Source organism: Protopterus annectens, chromosome 6.part1 (genome assembly GCF_019279795.1).
Source record: "Protopterus annectens isolate FY-2018-M chromosome 6.part1, PAN1.0, whole genome shotgun sequence".
NCBI classification, from domain to species: domain Eukaryota; kingdom Metazoa; phylum Chordata; order Ceratodontiformes; family Protopteridae; genus Protopterus; species Protopterus annectens.
The window spans coordinates 320,526,944-320,548,335 of NC_056738.1; the positions used below are offsets into that span (position 1 = coordinate 320,526,944).

The 21,392-nt window shown below is 44.4% G+C and overlaps 1 protein-coding gene across 2 annotated transcripts in view; it reads left to right on the top strand.

Annotated features, from left to right (window-relative positions):
- The window catches only part of LOC122805531, a 2,823,268-nt gene that overhangs the window by 902,677 nt on the left and 1,899,199 nt on the right, over nucleotides 1–21,392 (top strand). For both annotated transcript variants that reach the window (XM_044075738.1, XM_044075739.1), the window contains exon 5: nucleotides 9,345–9,523. In XM_044075738.1, coding sequence (XP_043931673.1) covers nucleotides 9,345–9,523 — 179 coding nt within the window. The remainder of the gene's footprint in view (nucleotides 1–9,344; nucleotides 9,524–21,392) is intronic.

The window sequence follows — 21,392 nt, forward strand, 5'->3', positions numbered from 1 at the left end:
TACCCTTCCACAAGTTTCAACAAGCCAAACCATCACAAGGATTGTGGACTCAGGACCAGCTGCACCTGCACATAAACCAAAAGAAATGCTGGCAGTAAAACTGGCAATCCAAAAATTCAGACCATTCCTCAAAGAAGGCCATTTGATGATAAGGACAGACAACACCACAGTCATGTGGTACATCAACAAACAGGGAGGCACTCATTCATACCCCTATGCAGAATGACTTTGGACCTTTGGAATCTGCCTCTCAGCTACAACATCCAGTTACAGGCAATATTTGAGAACACTCTAGCAGACATGTTAAGCAGAACCACCTCGGATGCTCACGAATGGATGCTACACCCAGACATCTTCAAGACCATCACAAAGAAATGGGGAATGCCACAAATAGATCTATTCGCTTCCCTCTCAATCACCAGCTCAAAAATTCTGCACAAGGACATTCCACCCACTTGCATGGAAGGTGGATTCTCTTTCCTTCAGCTGGACAGGTCTGACAGCATATGCATTTCCACCTCTTCCCTTGATACACAAGGTATTACTGAAAATCAAGGAGGAATGTCCAAGGATAATCCTGGTGGCCAAGACAACACTGGTACCCATTGCTGAGGAGCATGTCTCGGGAGAAAATGTGGTCAATACCCCTGATGCCTTTGATGTTAACTCAGAACAACTACAGTATCATGCATCCAAACCTAAAAACTTTGCAGCTGACTGCCTGGAACATCACATAGCAGCAACAGACCTTCAACAAGAAGGAACTATGCAGGAAAATGGAAAAGGTTTGTCATTTGGAGTACTGAAAGAGGAAAAGATGTTATAGATATTGCAAACATTCTGACATACAGGCCTGTCCTATTCCTCCATCAAGATACATGCATCAGCTATTTCAGCAGAATACAGCTTTGATCCACCTGTCTTCCAGTTCCTCAGAGGATCAAGAATGTAAAACCTCCAAGGAAACCACCATTACCAGCATGGGACTTGAACTTAACCAGCAGCAACAGCAGATCTACAGCACCTATCATGGAAAACTGCTTTCCTACTGGCAATTACCTCAGCAAGGAGGGTTTGAACTGCAGGCCTTAATGGCAGTACAACCCTTCCTAATCTTCCATAAAGATAGGGTGTCCATGAGAACTAATCCTACATTTATGCCTAAGGTGGTATCCAGAGTGTCTTTAAACCAGGCAATCCACCTACCTACCTTCTTTTCCAATCCACAAAACAGAGGGAAAGAATGCTGCATACCTTGGAGAACCAAAAGTAACAGAAAAAAACAGACAATCTCCAAATGGATAGGAAATTGCATAAGATTTGTTACTCCTTCCATGGAAAACCAATTCCACAGAACATAAGACCTCATTTACAGCCACTACCACAGCTTTCTACTTGGACCTGCGTGCATACATTTGCCAAGCATTATAATTTACCTCTATATTCCAGATCCCGAGCAGGGTTTGCCACTGCTGTATTGCAAGGGATCCTAACCACACCATAATTTTATCTTCCTCCTCCCTAGTTGGCTATGGTATTCTACGACTGCAGATGCATCCTTGAAGGACATAGTACAGTTTTGTTCCTACCATATATGTAGATGTCCCTCCCTCCTTCCCTCTGTGGTACTGTACATACATGCTTATTTTTGAGTTTGCCTTCTATCTTTTGGAAACATTGGCATTTATCGACCAGCAGAGATGATGACAGGACAACCCAGTTGTTATGACTGCAGATGCTATCCAGTTCGGACATCTACATTTATGGTAGGTACAAAACTGTACTTTGTCCCATAGTTTCTCCACTTTTTGATGTCTGTTTTCACTGTGTTTCATGGTATGTCCAATGATGTGGAAATTTTTTTTACCATTCTCCTGACTGATACCTTTCAACAATGAGATCCCTTTGATGCTTTGTAAGCTCTCTGCGAACCATGGGTTTTGCTGTAGCAGGCAACTGCATAAATGTCAGGAAAATCCTACTAGGACAGCTGAACTTTATTTGGGGTTAATCAGAGCCTCTTTAATTGATGGCAAGTATGTACACAAGAAGACTGAGTGTTGTAATTAAAGCAAAAGGTTCTTCAACAAGGTATTAGGGGTTGCACACTTATGCATTCAGCTTATTGTACGTTTTTTTTAAATTTTTTTATAACTTTTCCCCTAACAGATTTGTTTGTTTTTCAAATGAATTGTACAGGTTATAGGTCACATTAAAGGTGGGAAAAGTTTTGAAATAATTTATTGTGGTTTCATTTTTTATATCACAAAATCCTGGCATTTTAACAAGGATGTGCACACTTTTTATATCCACTGTATATAGGCAACTTCATTTTTATCTTCATAGGATGAAAGAGTTTAGAAGAACTGACCAATTGTTTGTTTCCTTTTCCAGTAACAAATTAGGAAAACCAGTATCCATAACTACCCTAGCCAAATGGACAACAGATTGCATTTCTTATATTTATTCTCTGAGAGGTTTAACCTTGCCAAGACATCCAAAAGCACACTCAACTAGGTTGATGGCTATAACAGCTGCTTTTTGGGCCAGAGCTTCCATTGATGATATTTGCGCAGCTGCCACTTGGTCTAATGCTTATACATTTATTGCTCATTATAAGTTGGATCTCATCTTCAGAAGCAGGCCAGCATTTGTCTGTGCAGTTGTCTGGAACTTCTTTCCATGAAGGCTACCCAAGGTTAATGTATCTGGGGGCTGTATCCCACTCTTTGAGGAATGAATGAAAACGCCATCAGATATAAATGTTATGTGCTTACCATAACTGTGCATCTGTGTTGTCCATTTTTATTCTTCCTCAACTCCCTTCCCTTCCCCCATCCATTTCTTCGGGAGTGACCTGATGAAGTTTTTTGTTAGGAACCATGGTTCCTGTTTGAGCCCCTGTTCTATTACTATACTGTTTCTCTATATTATTATTATTGTTATATAATAGCAGCAAACTCAATCTGAGGTAATGCAGTGGTGAGGGGAATTATGGGTAAAGGGAGGATCTCAATAGCTGGATCCAAGAATCTAGAAAAAAGCATCCGAGTTGGATCTGAGGGTCGGATCCAAGACCTAGTCATAGAGGAAAAATGAAAATGGACAACACAGATGCATAGTTATGGTGGGTACAGAACTTGTATTTCTCACTTCTTTTGGAAATGTCCAGGGACAATTACCACAAGCTTCCTCACAGAGTGAATTTGCTCAAACAAGAGCATGTGTGTTTGATACACCCCGACATCAATCAACTTCAGCTTATTTTTAGGCACCTGTCTACTGAGGATGTGCAGCAGGTACTAATGGAGGCCTGAAAGACTGCTTCTAGAAAATCTTATATTAGAAAAAAGAAAAAAAGTTTTCTAGTTGGTGACAGCAACATAACCAGCACCCATTTCAGGACTAGTTGTTCTCTAGTTCTACAATATTTGCATGAGTTATTACCCTATGGCCTCTCTCATTCCTCTATTAAGATTTATTTGTCAGCCAATTCAGCATGTCTGCCCATGGATCCTCCTCTTTCAGTGCAGTCTCATGTCAGAATGTTCGTGAAAGGGGTGTTGCTTAAGAGGTCCCCAAGAAAAATGGTGGTTCCTCCTAGGGATCTTAATTTTGTGTTAGAGAAGATAACACTTACTGCATTTGAACCAGGTAATCTGCCTGACTTGAGGTTCTTAATATGGATAACAGTTTTATTGATTGCTCTGACCTCTGCAAGAAGGCTATTTGAGTTGCAAACTCTTATAGTGAGTCAACCATATCTTATTTTCCATAGCGGCAGGGTTTCTTTGAGAACTAATCCTTCTGTTATGCCTAAAGTGATATTTGAGTTTACTTTAAGCCAAACCATCCATCTTCCCATTTTATTTCCTGAACCTAAAAATTAATCAAAAGGCCTTGGATGTCCACAGACAACTTGGGTATTATCTTGACAAAACTTAATCTTTCAGATCTTCGGAACAATTGTTCATTTCTTGTGAAGGTAAGAAGAATGGACAATCTGTGTCAAACCAGAGCGTTTCTACATGGTTGTCTAAGGCTATTACCTTTTGTTATAATCGCTATAACAAAACTATTCCAGGCAGGGTCAAAGCCTACTCTGCTAGGGCCATGGTCTCATCTATGACTTTTTGGACAGGGTTGGATTCTAGAAGTATACTAGAAGCTACTACTTGGTCCTCTGTGCATACTTTTACAGAGCACTATAAGCTTGATTCCTTCTCTAGGCCCAGATCAAGCTTTGCTAGGACCATTCTCCAGGGGCTCCTGGACTCTTTTCTGTCTACCTCCCAAATATAGTTAGTTCAGGTAATCTACTTGTATAGCTAAGGCTACTGCAGCAGTGATCAATTTGATGAACGTAGTACAGTTGTGTGAGTAAAACGTACTGTAACAGTAGATGTTGGAATGATCAGTGCTGGAGTATCCTCCACTCCCTCAGTCCAACCCCTTGTTTTTGGTGTGTTTTTTATGCCAGGGTGTGGGCATTTAACTTTTGTTACTCCTAGCATTGTGTTTTCAGGACTGAGCCTCCCTGTGTCTGTTGGAAAGAAATCTCTGAAGGTTTTCAACCCCAAGATTGTCTTTTAGGCCTGAGAGTTTGAGCATGTTTAAGGTGCCCTGAGGCTTTGGAAGCTGACCAGCTGTTATATCCTTGACAAGATATAATCCATATAGCTAAGACTACTACAGCAGTGATCATTTGAGCATCTACTGTTATGTTAAGCTTTACTTACACAACTGTACTTTCCAGTATCTAGTCCAGATGTAGGGAATGCCTCAAACAGATATGTTCATGTCCTTTCAAAACAGACAGCTAGAGAAATTCTGTTCCAGAAATCCTTGTAGCGTGCTTGAAGAACATGTGCATTCTTGGTCTCTTGGATGGGAGTGTTCCTGTATGCATTTCCACCCATTCCACTGACTCAGCAGTTACTTCTAAAGATTCAGAAAGAAATGTCAGATATCATTATGGTGACTCCCTATTGGCCCAGGCAGTCTTGGCTCTCCCTTACAGTGGTATTGACCAAGGGTAATTACTACAGATTTCCTCACAGTCTGAATTTGCTCTTACTGTATCAGAGGCAACTGGTGCACCACAGTTTGGAGTAACTACAGCTGACAGCCTGATGTTTCAATCTTGACATTGTTTAAGTATTTGTATCTTGAGGATGTGCAGTAGGTGCTAAAGTAGACCAGAAATCCTGCTACTATAAAAATATTATGTTGATAAATGGATGAGGTGTTCTAAATGGTGCCTGAATGAGAACAGATATTCCTCCTTCATTGAATCTCAACTGTGTTCTGAAAAAAATGACCCTATCACCTTTTGAAACTGCACTCAGGCAAATCTGAAGTTATTAATGTGAAAAACGGTTTTGCTTATTGCTTTGACATGTGCAAGATGAGTCTCAGAGCTGCAAGTTCCCGTGGTGGGACAACCTTACTAGGTTTTCCACAGGGATATAGTTGTGTTGCACACTAACCTGTCTTTCATGTTGAAATTGGTCTCAGAATTCACTCTCAATAAGTCTGTCAACCTCCCTGTGTTCTTCCCAGAATCCAGAATATAAGAGAGAGAGGATACTTCATACCTTGGATGTGCATCAGCAGCTCAAGTACTACTTTGACAAAAAGAAATCCATCAGGAAGGTTGAAAAGTTTTTTTATTTCTTACAAAGGAGCAAAGAAGGGTTAACCTGTCTCTAAGCAAACCATTGCTTGGTGGTTACCCTTTGGTATTATTTTTTTACACCCACTACCGTAAGGTGAATCCAGGCAAGGTAAAGGTATATTCCTCCAGGGCCTTTTCCTCTTTAGTTGCACGTTGGAAAGGTGGACTTCTGGAGTATTCTTGAGACAGCAGTTTGGTCCTCTCTCCTTAGCCTTACAAAGCACTACAAGCTGGATGCCCTTTCTAAATCCAGAGCAGGCTTCACTAGGACCATTCTCCAGGGGTTTCTGGACCCTTATCCTTCCTTCTCCCAGGTTGGGTAAGCTTTGGGAAGCCACCTAATGCCAGAAAGGCAGTGTGTTTGTTGAACGTAGTATAGTTGCATTAGTCCTATTTACCTGTAACAATAGATGTTTGTGAAATACACTGCTTCACTGGTAGTACCCACCTGCCATTCCCTTTTTTGGATGTATATAGTTTTGTATTGGAGTTGCTGTTGAGTTTTGCTCAGCAGCCTTTATTGTTATGTGTGTGTGTTTGTGTGTTTTTGGGTTTGGAACAGTAGGTGTTCACAAAGTTTGAATTTTCATCTCTTCCTGCTCAGCTCCAGAAAAAACTGAAAGGGTCCTGTCTGTGAGTCTGAAAGACAGTCCTTTTACTGTCAGGTGATTGGCCCATCACACCCATGTACAGGCAGTGTTGGAACTCTTGAGCTTTGGTAGACTGCCAAAGGAAGGGTAACATGGAACTACTATCCAAGTGCCAGTAAGGCATTTTGTTCTGTGAACATCTACTTTTACAGGTAAGTAGGGCTTAACTCAGCTGTACTTTACTGTCCCTATCCTCACCTATGATCATGAGCTTTAAGATGTGATGAAAAGGATTAGATCATTGATGTAGATGACAGAAATGAGGTTTCTGTGCAGGATATTTGACTCGGTATTTATTTGTGGAGAAATGAGGAGACTGGCAGGCTGAGTGAATCTTGGACTACAAGTGCTATTCCTTCAGGTTAAGAAGAATCAGTTTTATAATAAGCTTTTTGCCTTTGTTGTGCAGACCAACAGCCCCCTCCCATATGTCTTGAACCCATCATTACTAAAAAAGTGAAAACTGTCCCATAGACAACCAGAGGGACGATCTTCCAGGCAGTCATGAAGGTAGTTTGTACCACATTTGCGTCTTTTGATTCCTTTCTGCTCCTAGTGCAGGGCATATTTTTGTCCCAATGGCTGGTGACTCTGACTTCACTCCCTAAGACTGGAGCCATCTGTGTTTAAAGATACCAGCACTAAAACTTACCATAGCATCTGCTGAGCACTGCTGTGGTATTACATTCCACCCTCCTGTACCCTTATGGACTTGCTTTGTCTTTTCCTGGCAGTGGTAGATCTCCTCCATATTTCTTTTCCTTTCTTGTGTTGACATGTATATATGTGTAACAGTTACCTCATCTTTTGAAGTTCTGAGGTAATTTGAGCTCAGATACCCATTATTGTACCTTGTGCATTTGTGCTTAGGTCATATATTGGATGTAAGGCATGAGAGGAATGCACCCTGGCTTTAGTATGCTTGCCATACATATGGCTATCCTTGTCAGGTTATCCCAACTGTTAATAATACTGTATCAGAAATCTTGGAAGGACATCTACTTAACTACCTAACTCTTGTTATTGTGTCATCCAAGATGCAAAACTGAGGACCTTTACAGTTATCCTTCAACCCTCCCAGCAGTTGATATATGTGTATGCATCACAGTGGGGACTTGCAGTACCTCCACTGTACATGTGTGCTACCTCAAATATGCTGCAGAGACAACTGTTAATGGCATGGCAGATCCAAGCACAAATAGATCAGTTCTGCATGCCATTTGCATACTGATTATTGAAACACCAGTACTGCATGATCAGATTGCCTCCTATCCCCAGAATGAGTGAGCTAGCATAGCCAGTCATTTCCACCCTCCCCTGCTGTCTGCAGTAGTACCCAAGCCCCACTAATCAAAACCAAGCTGTCTGTCATAGACAGGGCTCTATTCCTCTGTTCTGTTGAGCTGGCCATATTGAGAGGAGTCAGTTGAGGTGGGTAGGTACCTTGTGAGAAAACTCCCAGGGTGCCTCTTCAAGAAAGTGAACCACGCATGGCAGACCCAGGACACATTAGTTGGATTATACCTCTCAGATTTACTTGCATTGCATGAAGACCCCCACAGAATGAGCAAGAAGATACTCTGGCTTGGAATTTGGAATGTTTGTTTGTTTTTTTTTTGTTTTTTTTGTTTTCTCTTCAGTTTGTTGCAACCACAGCCTATGCCAGGGATGGTATTTAAAAAATGTATGGATGAATAGATTGATCCTCTGCTTCAGAACGTGTTGCTCAAAGCAATGGTGGACATGATGAACTTGACGCTGATTGCATCAATATGACCCAGGTAGTCTTGGTATACATGTCTTTTTTTGCAGTCAGCATGTTGCCTTCAGTATAGGTCCAACTTCAGAAAATATTACTGTCATAGCAGCTGGACCCAGCATAACATCCCTTCATTAAGCCCCTAAACTTGTGTGCCAAATGAAGATTTTCTGGTTTTGTTTCTTCTGGAATATTAAAGGAAATTTGGAGAGCCAAAAGATATTTATGGGAAGGATTTCTTTATGGGAACCAAGACCACTACATTAACTCATTATTTTGTCAGATGTCTAAAAACATTTGGACCATATGCATCATTGCTGAGAGTCTAAGAGTGTTATTCATTTGTGAAAGTGCTATTTCTTCTGTGCTACTACAGATGTGTATTGATGCAACATTAAAATTGTTTTGTAAAGGCCTTTTACTCCTTATATCTCCTATCTAAGTGCAGCAGACTGGGACATCACTTTCTTTGTGGAAAAATAGCTTTAGAGTTGTATGAGTCAGCTGGCTCAACAGACATTTTTTTTTGCATTTTTTTATTGTGGAAGAGACATCATTGAGAAAAGATATCTGAATTGTAAACTTTGCTGGGAAGAAAATCTTATGTAGTATCACAGAGTGACAAGGAGACGATGAAAATGCATTCATCCTGTATCTGACATATTATTTGCATTGTTAGTGATCTGGTGTACAGAACGTCCATTTTTCGTCATGAAGCATGAGCTTAAGTGGTATCTGTGACATTCCTTGAATGTGAAAAGACAAAAGAACTTCAGAAAAAAGGACTAATCTTTTGTCTCCTATGTGAAGGGAGAAGCAAAACCTAATTTTGGACAGATTGATCCTGTGTAAGAAACCAACTGTCTGTGTCACAGAATAACTTTTATTGAGAGAAACCTGCATTATTCATATGGGGAAGCATTACTTTTGAAGACAGAAATAGATCTGCCATGCTCCCAAGGTAATTTAGCCCAAATATTATTGATTTCTCCATCAGATGATTACTTTCTGTAAAATCTTTTATTGTAAGTACCTGATACAGCTGTACTTTTCATGATTTTTCATGAAGCCAGTACGTTATTACAATCTAGTGAGCAGTAGTCAGATTGTAGAAGGGGAAAGTTGGGATTGCAGCGTCCTATCCCCACTGTAAAATGAAATTGTTGGAGTAGTGGGATTAATAAACCCTAATTAATAGGACTTGAAGTAATTTAACGTACTTTTATATGGATAGCTTGAGATTTTGTCTGTTTTACAGGAAACAAAAGGACATCGAAAGGTTCTAGCATCAGCAGACATTAACATGAAGAAGTATGCCAGTGCTATGCCTACGCAGACTGATATCAAACTGAGACTGAAACCGCTGTCTGTTAAAGTGGTTGCAGCAACACTCCAGCTCTCCCTTTCATGTGTCTTCTTACGCGAAGGAAAAGCCACGTAAGTCAAGTATGCTAACATGAGAACTGCTTTGTCCAGTTCCTGTACTTAATGATTGTTCCTGATAAGTATTTTATTACTCATGCCTTGAAAATCTTTAAGCACACCTTTAGATAACTTAAAAGCTATATTGTAAATGCTTAGAATTTGGTGTCTGTTTAACATACTTTATGTTTGCTGGCCTACCTCACTTATTTTATCTGTGTAAGAGTTAGCTTGTGTGGATTATGCACTTTTATCCCAGTTTATAGGTTCATAGGTAAGTACTAGGCTAGCTGCCCTTGCAAGCCATTTTAAGCCTAGACAATTTCCCTTTTTTGTGCTCAAAATAACCTATCCTATTTGGTTACAGATTGGTCTTACCCATCCCATGGTTGATAACTTGGATCATACCGTAGATAATTTGAAGGGACCCTTGCATGGGATAAAGCATTTATGAACTGCCTCTGTCCATTAATAGTTCAGGGGCAGTCCTAGGTTAGATTTTCTGTTTCCCATCCATAGATCTAAATTGTGTTTGAAAATGGACAGGGCTGAAGTTTTTTTATGTGGATGGGGAGTCTGTACAACAGCAGTGGTGTCCTCCTCAAAGTATACTAATATACTAATCTATGAACCTATACCTATTCCTCCAAACTGTTCTGTTTACAGAAGAGGTTTAGATCCCTAGATCAAGTATTTATGATGCCATTTGACATGCATTACGTCCATAAAGTAATGGGAAAGAGGATGCCTTGTATGCTAGACACATTCACCTCTTAGCAGTCTGTAGGATATTGAGTGTAGTGACAGAACTTTGAGTCAGTCCATGTAGGACATGTTGTTTAGGCTTTGTATCCTTTTAGTATGGTATCTTTGTGGGCATTATGGTTGTTGCTTGTTAATGAAGGCTGAGTAAAGGGGGGCAGTAACATCCCTAGATCTATATGCAGTCCCTTTGTTTATAAACTGTACAGTGTAGAAGGACTTTCTTACAACAATAGACACCTGTTGGTCAAAAGTTAGGTCACTATCCACATAAGTTCCTAAACCCCAAACAACTGAGTCAGCTCTTATGGGAGTTAGTTTTCTGGGGTAGATGACTTCCCAAAGGATACAATAACACATTTTGTGGCATTTGGTCTCAGACCATGATTTTGACACCAGTTATTTATTTGAGACAAACTTTTGTGCAGGATGGGTAAGGCTTTTGGGGATTCAGTGACTGCTCCTAGCTTGATCTGCAGCTTAGTCAGCGAGAGCCCTTTCTTTTGGCTTTTACTTCAGAGAAGTAGATACCAAACAGCAGAGGTCTCAGCACAGATCCCTGTGAATCATATTGAATTCCTGTGAATCATATTGAGATATAGTAAACTCTCAGATGTAATGGGATCCTATCTCGCCTACATTCATAACCGATGGGTTCGGCCACTATATAGTAGAACGAAGTCTCTAATTGGCTGGGCTACCCCTTATCCCAAAATGCACCACTCCTGCTTCCCCAGATCTCGTTTGCCGCTTTTCAAGCTAGACGTGGTCTCGACTTGGCTGGAGCTAAGTGTTTTTTTGTTACTTTTTTTGGTCTTTTGACCTAGGGTTTTCTTCACGAAATTAACAAACAGCTGTTTTAACAGCTTTATATGTGTGTGTGAACTTGTTTCGGTGTGACTGATATTTTTGATACTTACCGGGCAAGGCCCGTTTAAGTTAGAGGGCCCTTGCCCTTATCTGTAAGTCTATGTCTTGATTTTGTCTTGATTTTGTCTATTTTAAGGTTTGCTTGATTGATCGGGCTAGCCCGTTTAACTTAGAGGGCTTCTGCCCATTTTGTGTTCTGTGTCGGGTCAGTCCCGTTTTTGAGTCAAGGGCTCGTGCTCTTCTTTAAGGTTCCTTTTTGTGGTGAAAAATAGTTGATAGCATGTCAAAAGAGCAGAAATCTGGTTTTAAAAAGTGCACCAAGTGCAACTACAAAATGTCTCTTACTGATAGCCATGCTGTTTGCGTTTATTGTTTAGGACCGAAACATTTACAGGAAACATGTAGTGTTTGTCATGCTTTTTCCTCTAGGGTCCTTCAAGAACGTAAAAATAAGTTGATACTTAAGGGCCTTATTAAGCCCTCCTTTGAGGAAGCTCTGGCTTCTCCTTCCTCTCCAGCTTCTAAAAAGAAAAGGTCGTCGGCTCCAACCAGTCCGTTGGAACCAACTTCCAAGAAGCATAGGTCGACCTCTTCTTCCTCGGCTCCAATGGCTTTGGAGCCTCGGGTGGAAGGGTCTGCCTCGATACCTCTTTCCTCGGCTCCATTGGTGTCAGAGCCGCAGGTTGGGGGATCGAGAGGCGAATAATCTGCTTCGGCTCCTTTGGTCTCGGAGCTGTTGGAGGTGTGCAGCTCAGACTCTCCCCCCTCGGCCCCGAAGTCCCCTTCGGCGCCGATACTTATACATACAGTTCCGGATCCGATGCCGATAGTGTTGGAGCCGTTTCAGAGCCGGTCCCCTGGTCTATTGGAGCCGAGAGAGAAGCCGTCTCGGCCCCCATCCATTTCCTCTAAATCCTCCAGGTTGTCTGACTCAGATTTGGACAGAGTTATCCAGAGGCTTTTCCAGTCCCCGGTTTTTGCAAAAATGGTCTCGGCTCCAGCCCACTCGGCTCTGGAGCCGGTCCCCACTTCGGCACATCCGATTCCTCCTCCAATCTCCTCGGAGCCGTTGGAGTCGGTGATGGTAGAGCGGGGCAGAGTTGTCCAGTCGGAACTGAGACTCCCTCGGAGCCTCTCTGTTCCGACCATCATTCCTACCCTGTCCTCGGCGTCAGGGTTCGGTACCGGGACTTCCTCAGTCAGGGCCAAGGGGAACATTTTGGAACTGGTAACTTCAGTGCCTAGTCTCCCCCTCGGAGCGTCGGTCGCAGGGATTCCCGGTACCGTCGTGGTCTCTCAGCCGGTGTCCTCCATAGAGTCTGGAGGTCCTGTTTTTGAGGCCATGAGGAGTGCGCTGGCCATGTCCTTGCCGGCTCAGCAAGTCTCTACCTCACCGTCCCTAGACTTGGGAACTGGTGCTTCTGGTGTGCTTCATTCCCACTACAGCGGGGCCCCAGGGCCTGAGGATACCCCCTTGGGGGGTTCCCTTCTCCCGGGGGGGTCCTTCTGAATCCACTTCAGATGAACCTCCAAGGAAAAAATTGTGCAAGAGGAAGCACATTGACTCCCAGGATGAGTCTATCACATCAGATACTGACCTCGATGATGCAGAGAGGTCCCCTAAATTGTCCTCGGATGACGTCTCATTCTCAGATATCCTCGAGATCTTGAGACAGAGAGGCGATTGGCAATCCAAAACCCCTTCCGCAGAGGAGTCAGTTTTCCTCAAGGCTTTTGGGGCCCAGCCCTCCGCCTCCTGGGTGTCTCCACCCTTAGATGAATTGCTAGATTTAGTTTCTCGAAGGGTGTGGGAACACCCTGACTCTGTGGAACCGGTGCCCGCCAGGCCTAACAAGTTCCTCTCAGCCCCTCCTGAAAAGGAATTTTTGACTAAAGGAGTTGCAGTAGATGCGATGGTGGTGGCATCTGCCACTCAGCAGGACGTGGCAGAGGCTTCAACGTCTATTCACCCTCCTAATAAGGATTCCAGGGGCATGGATAGGTAGGGGAAGTGTACCATTTCTTCAGCGGCCTTTACCCTGCGGTCGCTGAATTATCTTTGTCATTTTACCAGGCTCCAAAGGGACCTCCTCAAAGAGTTAGGTGAGTCCCTTACAGGTAATCTTCCTGAGGCATTAGCCCAAACTGTTGGCGCCCAGATGACTACCCTATCTTCGATAGTCAACTCGTCCATGAGGCTCATCTCATATGCGGCCGAAGGGGCGAGTAAAGCAGCGGGAACAGGCGTGGCTCTTAGAAGACACACCTGGTTACGCTTGTGTCCTTTTGCGGAGGCCTTTAAGTCTTCCTTCCCCAACGGCCCCTTTGATGGGTCCTCCCTGTTTGGACCCAAGGTGAAGGACACACTGACTTGATGCGAGCAGGAGGGCAAGACCTTAACTGCCGTGGGGGCCCATTTTTCCGCTCCCTCTAGACCTTACCCCAAGGCCCAGAGAGGAGGGAAAATGTGGTTCAGAAAATCTCAAAGGTCTTTCCCTACTCCACCGAGTGATTCCCCCTCTAGAGGCAGGGGGGGGGGATTCAGGAAGACGCCGCCCCCAGAGGTGGCAGAGGCCCCCGTAACTCTGGAGACCGCGATTCCTTTCGTGGTCCATCCTACGCTCACCGTCCCTGAGACGTGGCCCGACTGCGCATCTCCGGAGCCAGTCAGGGGTCGCTTTGCGGAACACCCACAGGCTTGGGAATCTATCACCAAGGATCAGTGGGTGCTCCGAACCATAACCAGAGGCTATCTCATCCCTTTCATCAAGATCCCCCCTCTTCCTATCAGGAAAATCCTGGATGTGCCACCCAGTCAGTGGGATCAAGCAGCGGTCGAGGTTTCAAAGCTGCTAAGAAAAGGAGTCATCCAACCTGTCCCCGCCGACCAGATCGGATCAGGAACTTACTCAAGACTATTTTTGGTGCCAAAAAAGACAGGGGACTTAAGGCCCATTTTGGATCTCAGATCATTGAATCGCTTGGTAAAAAAATCCAAATTCCGAATGGTCACCCTTCAGTCCATTCTCCTATTATTGGAGAAGGATGTCTGGATGTGCTCCATAGATCTCAAGGATGCTTACTATCACATTCTGATAAGTCAAGAGTCCAGGAGTCACTTACGCTTCCGCCTGGGAACCAGTCATTTTCAGTTCCGAGCACTGCCCTTTGGTCTCACCACAGCCCCCAGGGTGTTCACCAAGTGTCTGGCAGTGGTGACAGCTCACTTGAGAAGTCTAGGATTCCAAGTGTTTCCCTATTTAGATGACTGGCTCCTTACTGCCACCTCCAAGCATCTATTAGTTTGGGCGCTTATGACCACAGTCAGTTTGGGTCATTCAGTAGGAATCACGTTCAATTGGGAAAAATCTGTGCTGCAGCCGTCTCAGCGTATTACCTTTACAGGCGCAGAGTTAGACACAAGAAGAATGCGGGCATTCTTGCCGGCAGAAAGGATTCAGGTCCTGCAGTCTCAGGTGCAAACCTTGTTACCCAGATCACGAGTTCAGGCCAGACTGATTCTGCAGTTATTGGGCACGATGGCCTCGACTATTCTTCTATTCCCCTTAGCCAGGCTGCACATGCGGGTGCTGCAATGGCTACTGGTGGTTCAGTGGTCCTTTCAGGAACTCCCCTTGAACCATTTGGTTCAGATTACGGAAATTTGCCGTCGGGACCTACGTTGGTGGCTGCTTCGGTCCAACCTGGACCAGGGGCGACCCTTTGCCCTTCAGCCTCCCGTCGCCACGGTGTCCACGGACGCCTCCCAGATAGGGTGGGGGTGGGTCATTATCTGGACAGGTCTGTCCAAGGCACGTGGCAGGCTCACGAAACGCACTTACATATCAATATCCTGGAAATGAGAGCGGTGCTACTGGTATTGCAAGCACTTCATCATGTTCTTCCCCGGGGTACTATTGCGATTCTGTCCGACAACATGTCAGTAGTCTGGTACATAAACAAGCAAGGCGGAACCAGGTCCTACCCACTTTGCCGAGAGGCCATAAGAGTGTGGCATTGGGCGATTTCTACCCAGCGTTTCCTAGTGGCAACGCACATTCCGGGGAAATCCAATGTGATTGCAGACAGGCTGAGCAGGACTCTCCTGTTGCCCCACGAGTGGTCCCTCAATGACAGGGTGGCTGCAAACATCTTCGCCAAGTGGGGCCTCCCTTGTTGCGACTTGTTCGCCAGCCCTCACAATGCGAAATGCAGAGAGTTCTTCACTCTGACCCCCTCTCAGGGGCAGATTCCCAGGGACGCTGTAGCTCACAGTTGGCCCCCCGGTCTACTTTATGCCTTCCCTCCGGTTCCCCTTCTCCCGAAGGTGATACAGAAGGCGATTTATCTAGGAAGCGACATGATTTTGATCGCGCCACATTGGCCTCATCAGGTTTGGTTCCCCTTCCTTCTGAGGTATGCGGTGGAGGGCCCATGGTTTCTGGACTTGGTGCCCGACCTGTTAACTCATCAGTTGGGACAGTATCACCCATCCCTCAAGTCCTTGAGGTTGGCCGCCTGGTTACTCCACTTCCAACCTTAGTCAAAGATAACTCTCTTTCTCCAGACGTCATCCACATTTTGTCTTCTTCTCACAAACCTTCCACTATTAAACTGTATTCCAGCAAGTGGAAGAGGTTTGCTTTTTGGGCTCAGCAACGAGGTATAGATCCCCTTACTGCCCCAGTACCTCAGGTTTTAGAATTCCTGGCTTCTTTGTTTTATTTGGGCTCTTCAGTTTCCACAATCAAAGTCCAACTGGCGGCTATCTCTAATTTTCATGTCTCCTCTGAGCCTTCCTTAATGGCAAACAGGCTTTGCAAATCTTTCCTTAAAGGAGCGTGACTCCTTCGGCCCCCAATAGCCCATCCTGTGCCTCCTTGGGACCTGAATATGGTTCTAGCTGCTTTAACTGCCCACCCCTTTGAACCAGCAGCTACTTGTGATATAAAATTTCTATCTTGGAAAACCGCCTTTTTGGTGGCAATAACCTCTGCCAAGCGCGTCTCAGAGCTTCAGGCTCTCTGTTCTAATCCTCCTTATTTGACTTTTCACAAAGACAGAGTGTCTCTCAAGTTAAATCCCCCTTTCTTACCCAAGGTAGCATCCCCCTTATGCATTCAACAATCCTTGGAGCTCCCTGTGTTTTTTCCCAAATTCTCCAATAACGCAGAATATATTTTCCATCAGTTGGATGTTCACAGACAACTGCATTTTTATTTAAGTAGGACCAATCAGACACGAAAGTCAGATCAGCTGCTTGTGTCCTTTGCGGAAAATAGGTTGGGTCAACTGGTGGCTAAAACCACCATAGCCAAATGGATTAAAGATTGCATCTCCTTCATTTATTCACAGTCCGACAAAGAACTACCATTCCCAGTCAAGGCTCATTCTACCAGGGCAATGGCTACTTCTGTAGCATTCCACTCCAAATTATCGATAGATGATATCTGTGTGGCCACTACCTGGACTTCTCCGCACACCTTCATTTCTCATTACAAGATAGATGTGGCTTCTCGAGGTAGAGCTTCCTTTGGTTCCACAGTTCTCAGGAGTGTTTTCCAATGAGCCACCCGGGAGTTAGGTGCTAGGGATGCTGTCCCATCAGTTTTGAATGTAGGCGAGATAGGATCCCATTACAACTTTTAGTTATGTACTTACCATAACTTCGGATGTATGGGATCCATCTCGCCTACATTCATCTCCGCCCTCCTTCCCCCTTCCCATTGGATTTAGAGGAAATGTTGCTACTTACTGAGTTCTTTCTCTTGAAGGACTTTAGTTTGTTACAGTTGCTGTTATGTCTCTGTGTCTGGATGTAGGTATAAAAGCAAACAAACAAGATCTGGGGAAGCAGGCATGGTGCATTCTGGGATAAGGGGTAGCCCAGCCAATTAGAGACTTCGTTCTACTATATAGTAGCCGAGTCGGAGCCGATGGATCGGCTCCGAACCCATCAGTTATGAATGTAGGCGAGATGGATCCCATACATCCGAAGTTATGTTAAGTACATAACTAAAAGTTAACCGGCACCCATGGGGATTGGTAGATGCCAGATAACTGTAGATCTGAATTAGTTTACTTCATTTGCTCTTCATAGGTTCATAGGTAGGTACTAGGCTATTGGCCCTAGGGTCTGTACAAGCCTAGCCAAAAATGTACCCTGGCTTTCGCCACCCAAGAAAATTATTTTCCTGTGCCCCTGTCAAGCAGAACCACAGAAGTGATCCCCGGGTTGAATTTCCTATTACCCATCCAATCATCAAGATTTTTCTTGAAGAGTGCTAATGAGGAGCTCTGTTTGACATAGATAGGTAGTCTGTTCCAGAGTATGGGAAGTCTCTGGGACAGGAATCTATTCCTCCAGCATGTTCTGTTTATTGTGGTGACAAGGTTTAGGTCCCCTAGAGCGTGTAGCTCGGAGGGATTGGGATTTCTTTAAGTGGAGCATGTCCATCAGCTTTTTTTCTGGATGAGAAACCTTTTGTGATGAGGTGTGCCATGTAGAAGGATTTCCTGACCACTTTGGCGATGTGATTATCAAAGGAGAGACTACTGTCCACCTGTGTCCCAAGGTCTCTTATCACACTTTCGGTGTTAAGTAGACTACCGCCTATGTGGTAGTTCATGGGTACAGAATTTTTACCAAAGGGGATAACAATGCACTTTTTGGCATTGAGCTTGAGACCATGTCTTTGACACCAGGTATTTGTCTCAGTGAGGCCCTTTTGTAGGATGTCCACATCATTAGGAGCTTCAATTATGGCTCCTAGTTTGCAGTCATCTGCAAATTTAGTTAGCCAAAGACCTTCTGTGTTAGCATGTACTTCAGAGAAGTAGATACCAAACAGGAGAGGACCCAGGACTGAACCCTGTGGTACTCCACTTGTCACTGGTCTGAAGTCTGATTTGGAGTCTGCTACTTTCACAATGTGGGTTCTTTCAGTAAGCCAGTTGGCAACCCATCTTGTGACATAGGGATTTATACCTAATTTAGTGAGTTTATCTATAATTCCAGAGTGGGGGATGGTATTGAATGCCTTGGCAAGATCTAGATAGGCTGTGTGAACCACCTTACCCTCATCCATGGCCTTGGTGACTACTTCAAAGAAGTCTATCAGGTTTAGGAGACATGATCTGCCTTTTACAAACCCAAACTGTGTGGGGTCCAGGGTTTGGAGATCTCCAATGTCTTTGTTTATGAGTTCCATGATGATACGTTCCATGGCCTTGCAGATGAGGCTCGTCAGGCTAATGGGGCGATAGTTCCCGGGGTCTGTTGTGGCCCTCCATTTGTGGAGTGGGATAACTGTCATGGTGCGCTATTCAATGGGCACAAAGCCTGAGGTGAGGCTATGATTGAACATGGTACTTAGGTGGGGTGCCAGTTCATTCTGTAGTTCATGTAGAAGACAGCCTGAGATGTTGTCAGGTCCCATGGATGCTGTGTTCTTGGCTTTGGAGAGTGAAGTTTTTACCTGTGCAGCCATGATTACAGGAACTTTGCATTCTTCTGGTATAAAGATGGGCCCTTTAGGGGGTGAGGGGGGGGGGGTAAAGTTAGCACTGAACCTATCTGCCAGGATGTTGGCAATATCAGTTGGTTCTGTATATTTAGCGTCATTGTGCTATAACTCAAAGCAGATCTGAGTGTTGCCATTGAGATTTTTAACATAGCTATAGAATGCTTTGTGGTTGTCTTTAGAATCGGTGGCAATTTTGATTTCATAACTAGCTTTGGAGGATTTTATGAGGGATCTCAGCTTCTTACTGAGGCTGACCAGGGAGTTCCTCCAATCGTGGGATTTTACTCTTTTTTGCAACAGTTTCTTTCTTCTGTTGTAGAGTTTGTTTATGGCAGAAGACCACCAGATTGGCTTCCTTTTTTGGAGGATAGCATCTTGGTTCTGTTAGGGATAGCACGATCCATGCACTCGTGTAAGTGCTTATAAAGTGCATTTGTGTAGGATTCAGCAGTCATACCTCTATTGTCCATCTGCATGGGTGTCATGAAGTTTGCCACTTCTGTCTTAAGAAGTGTGAAGTTGGCTTTGGAGAAATTTTTCACGGTTGTTTTCCTAATGGGGGGTGGGAGCGGGATGTGGATGTCTAGGGTGCTTAGCTTGTGGTCGGATCTGACCAACGAGGAGCTGACCTCTGGTGTGGAACACCGGTCACCCATGTTGGTGATGACCAGGTGTAGGATATTGCTGCCTCTGGTGGGGGTGTGGATAAGTTGATCCAAAGCGTTGGAATTGATGATTTCCAGAAAACGTTCAGCAAAAGAGTTGGTACATGAGTAGATGTTCTTCATCTCACATTGCTGCAGTCCTTACTTATGGGTAGTCCGCTGTCCTCGGTCGGCCCGAATACCAAAGTATTAGGCTGACGTTGGTCATGGCGCTCAGAACTGACATCAGAGCGTCAGGGTATAAAAGCGCATGACCGACGTCATATCCTCAGTCTTTTTTGCCGCATGGTCCGATGCAGAAGCAGCATTGCGAGTGCCGTTCTGAAATTTTAATTCTGAGTTTCAGACCCGAAACCAAGTTGGGCTAAGTACCCGTTGGGAATATTTTTGTTTTTCTTGCCTCAGTTAATTCCGGATGTCAGAAAAAGTGAATAATTGTATTTCTTGTGGGAAGCAGATACGCATAGGGATTATCACTCTTTGCATTCCTTGTTTGGGACGGACCACGGCGTAGTCGGGTGTCGGTTTTGTGCTAGGTTTAATAAGCGCACTATAAAAGAAGGTTAGATTGTGCTAGGTTAGTCTTTGGTAAGCGGTGTAATTATAATATGCGGATCCTCCGGCGCCCGCTTCGAAGAAGCGCAAAGACAAATCCTTGAAACCTAGACAGGTTGATTCGTCCGGGGCTTGGTCCTGCAGAAGCTACAGTAGAGCAGGGGGATCCGGCTGAAGTTTCTGTTGAGTCTCAGGGGGAAACTTTGATTTTGCAGGAGGTGGCCTCCCAGGAGTCAGGTCAGGCTGAAGGGGCCTCTCAAGTTACTGTTCTCCCTTCTTTGCCTAAAGTGGTTAGGCCTTCTGCTTCTATTCCTAAGGCTTCTTCTAAGGGCAGGCCTGTTTTGCCTTCCTCTGGTGTCCCTCCAGGTACTTCAGGGTCTGTGCCTAAAAAGCACATGCTTAAAATGGCAGAAGATTTGATTACTTTAATTAGAGGTTCTATGCCCCCTCCTGATAAGAGGCCCAGGGTGGAGCCAGAGTTGGAAAGTTTCGATCAGGCCTCAGATGACTCAGAGTCTTCTGCTGAAGATATTCTAGATTTTCCTCCTTATTCGGATTCTGATGCAGAGGATTCCACTCCTTCTGCTTCTCCTCCAGAGGATTTTTCATTTTCAGAAACTTTGCATTCCATGAGGGAGCATTTTAAGTGGCCACAGCATAGACCCTTGGCTATACCTCCTGTTTTGGATGTTGTTCAAGATGTTTTCTCGGAAGCTTCCCTTAATCCAGATTCTTTGCCTCCTGCGCCAGTTAAACCGGACAGATATTACAGGGTGCCTGAGGATCATAAATATCTGTATAAGAGTCCTAGGGCGGACCCAGAAACTATTAGTCAGGGGCCTAAGGGTGTTAGAGCCTCATAAGGAAGCTAGAGCTTTGGATAGATGGGGTAAGAAGGTGTATACCTCTTCTACTTTAGCAATGAGGGCTTTAAATTGCCAGTTTAATATGTTGAAGTATCAGAATTTCCTCCTTTCTCAGCTAAAATCTAAAGTAGATGCTTTGGCAGAGGGCATAGAGTGTAAAGAATTGCAGGATTTAGTACATGTCTCTGAACAGGTGGGTAAGCATTCTTTGCAGTGTGGTTTTGATGCTGTGCAGGCCTCTTCTAGGGTGGCTGCCACTGGTACAGTTCTTCGCAGGCATGCCTGGCTTAAGGATCAGAATTTGTCCGAGCATGTTAAAACTAGAATTCTGGATGCCCCTTTACAGTCTGAAGTTTTGTTTGGTCCCCCTGTGGAGTCGGTTTTGAAGAAAATGGAAGACAAGGCTAAGTCTATGCAGACTGTTAAAGATTTTTTGCAGGTGCAACCTCCAAAGTTTAGTAGAAATTGGCCTACTAAGGGGTGGACCTACCCTTCTTCTGATTCTCAATCTAGGGGTAGATCTAGACGTGGCAGGGGCAGAGCTCACAGTACATTCAGGCCTAGAACTTGGAGTTCGTCTGCACAATCTGCAGGTGAGGGCAGGGGCCAGTCCTTTCGTAAACAGGCCCAATGACCTGCA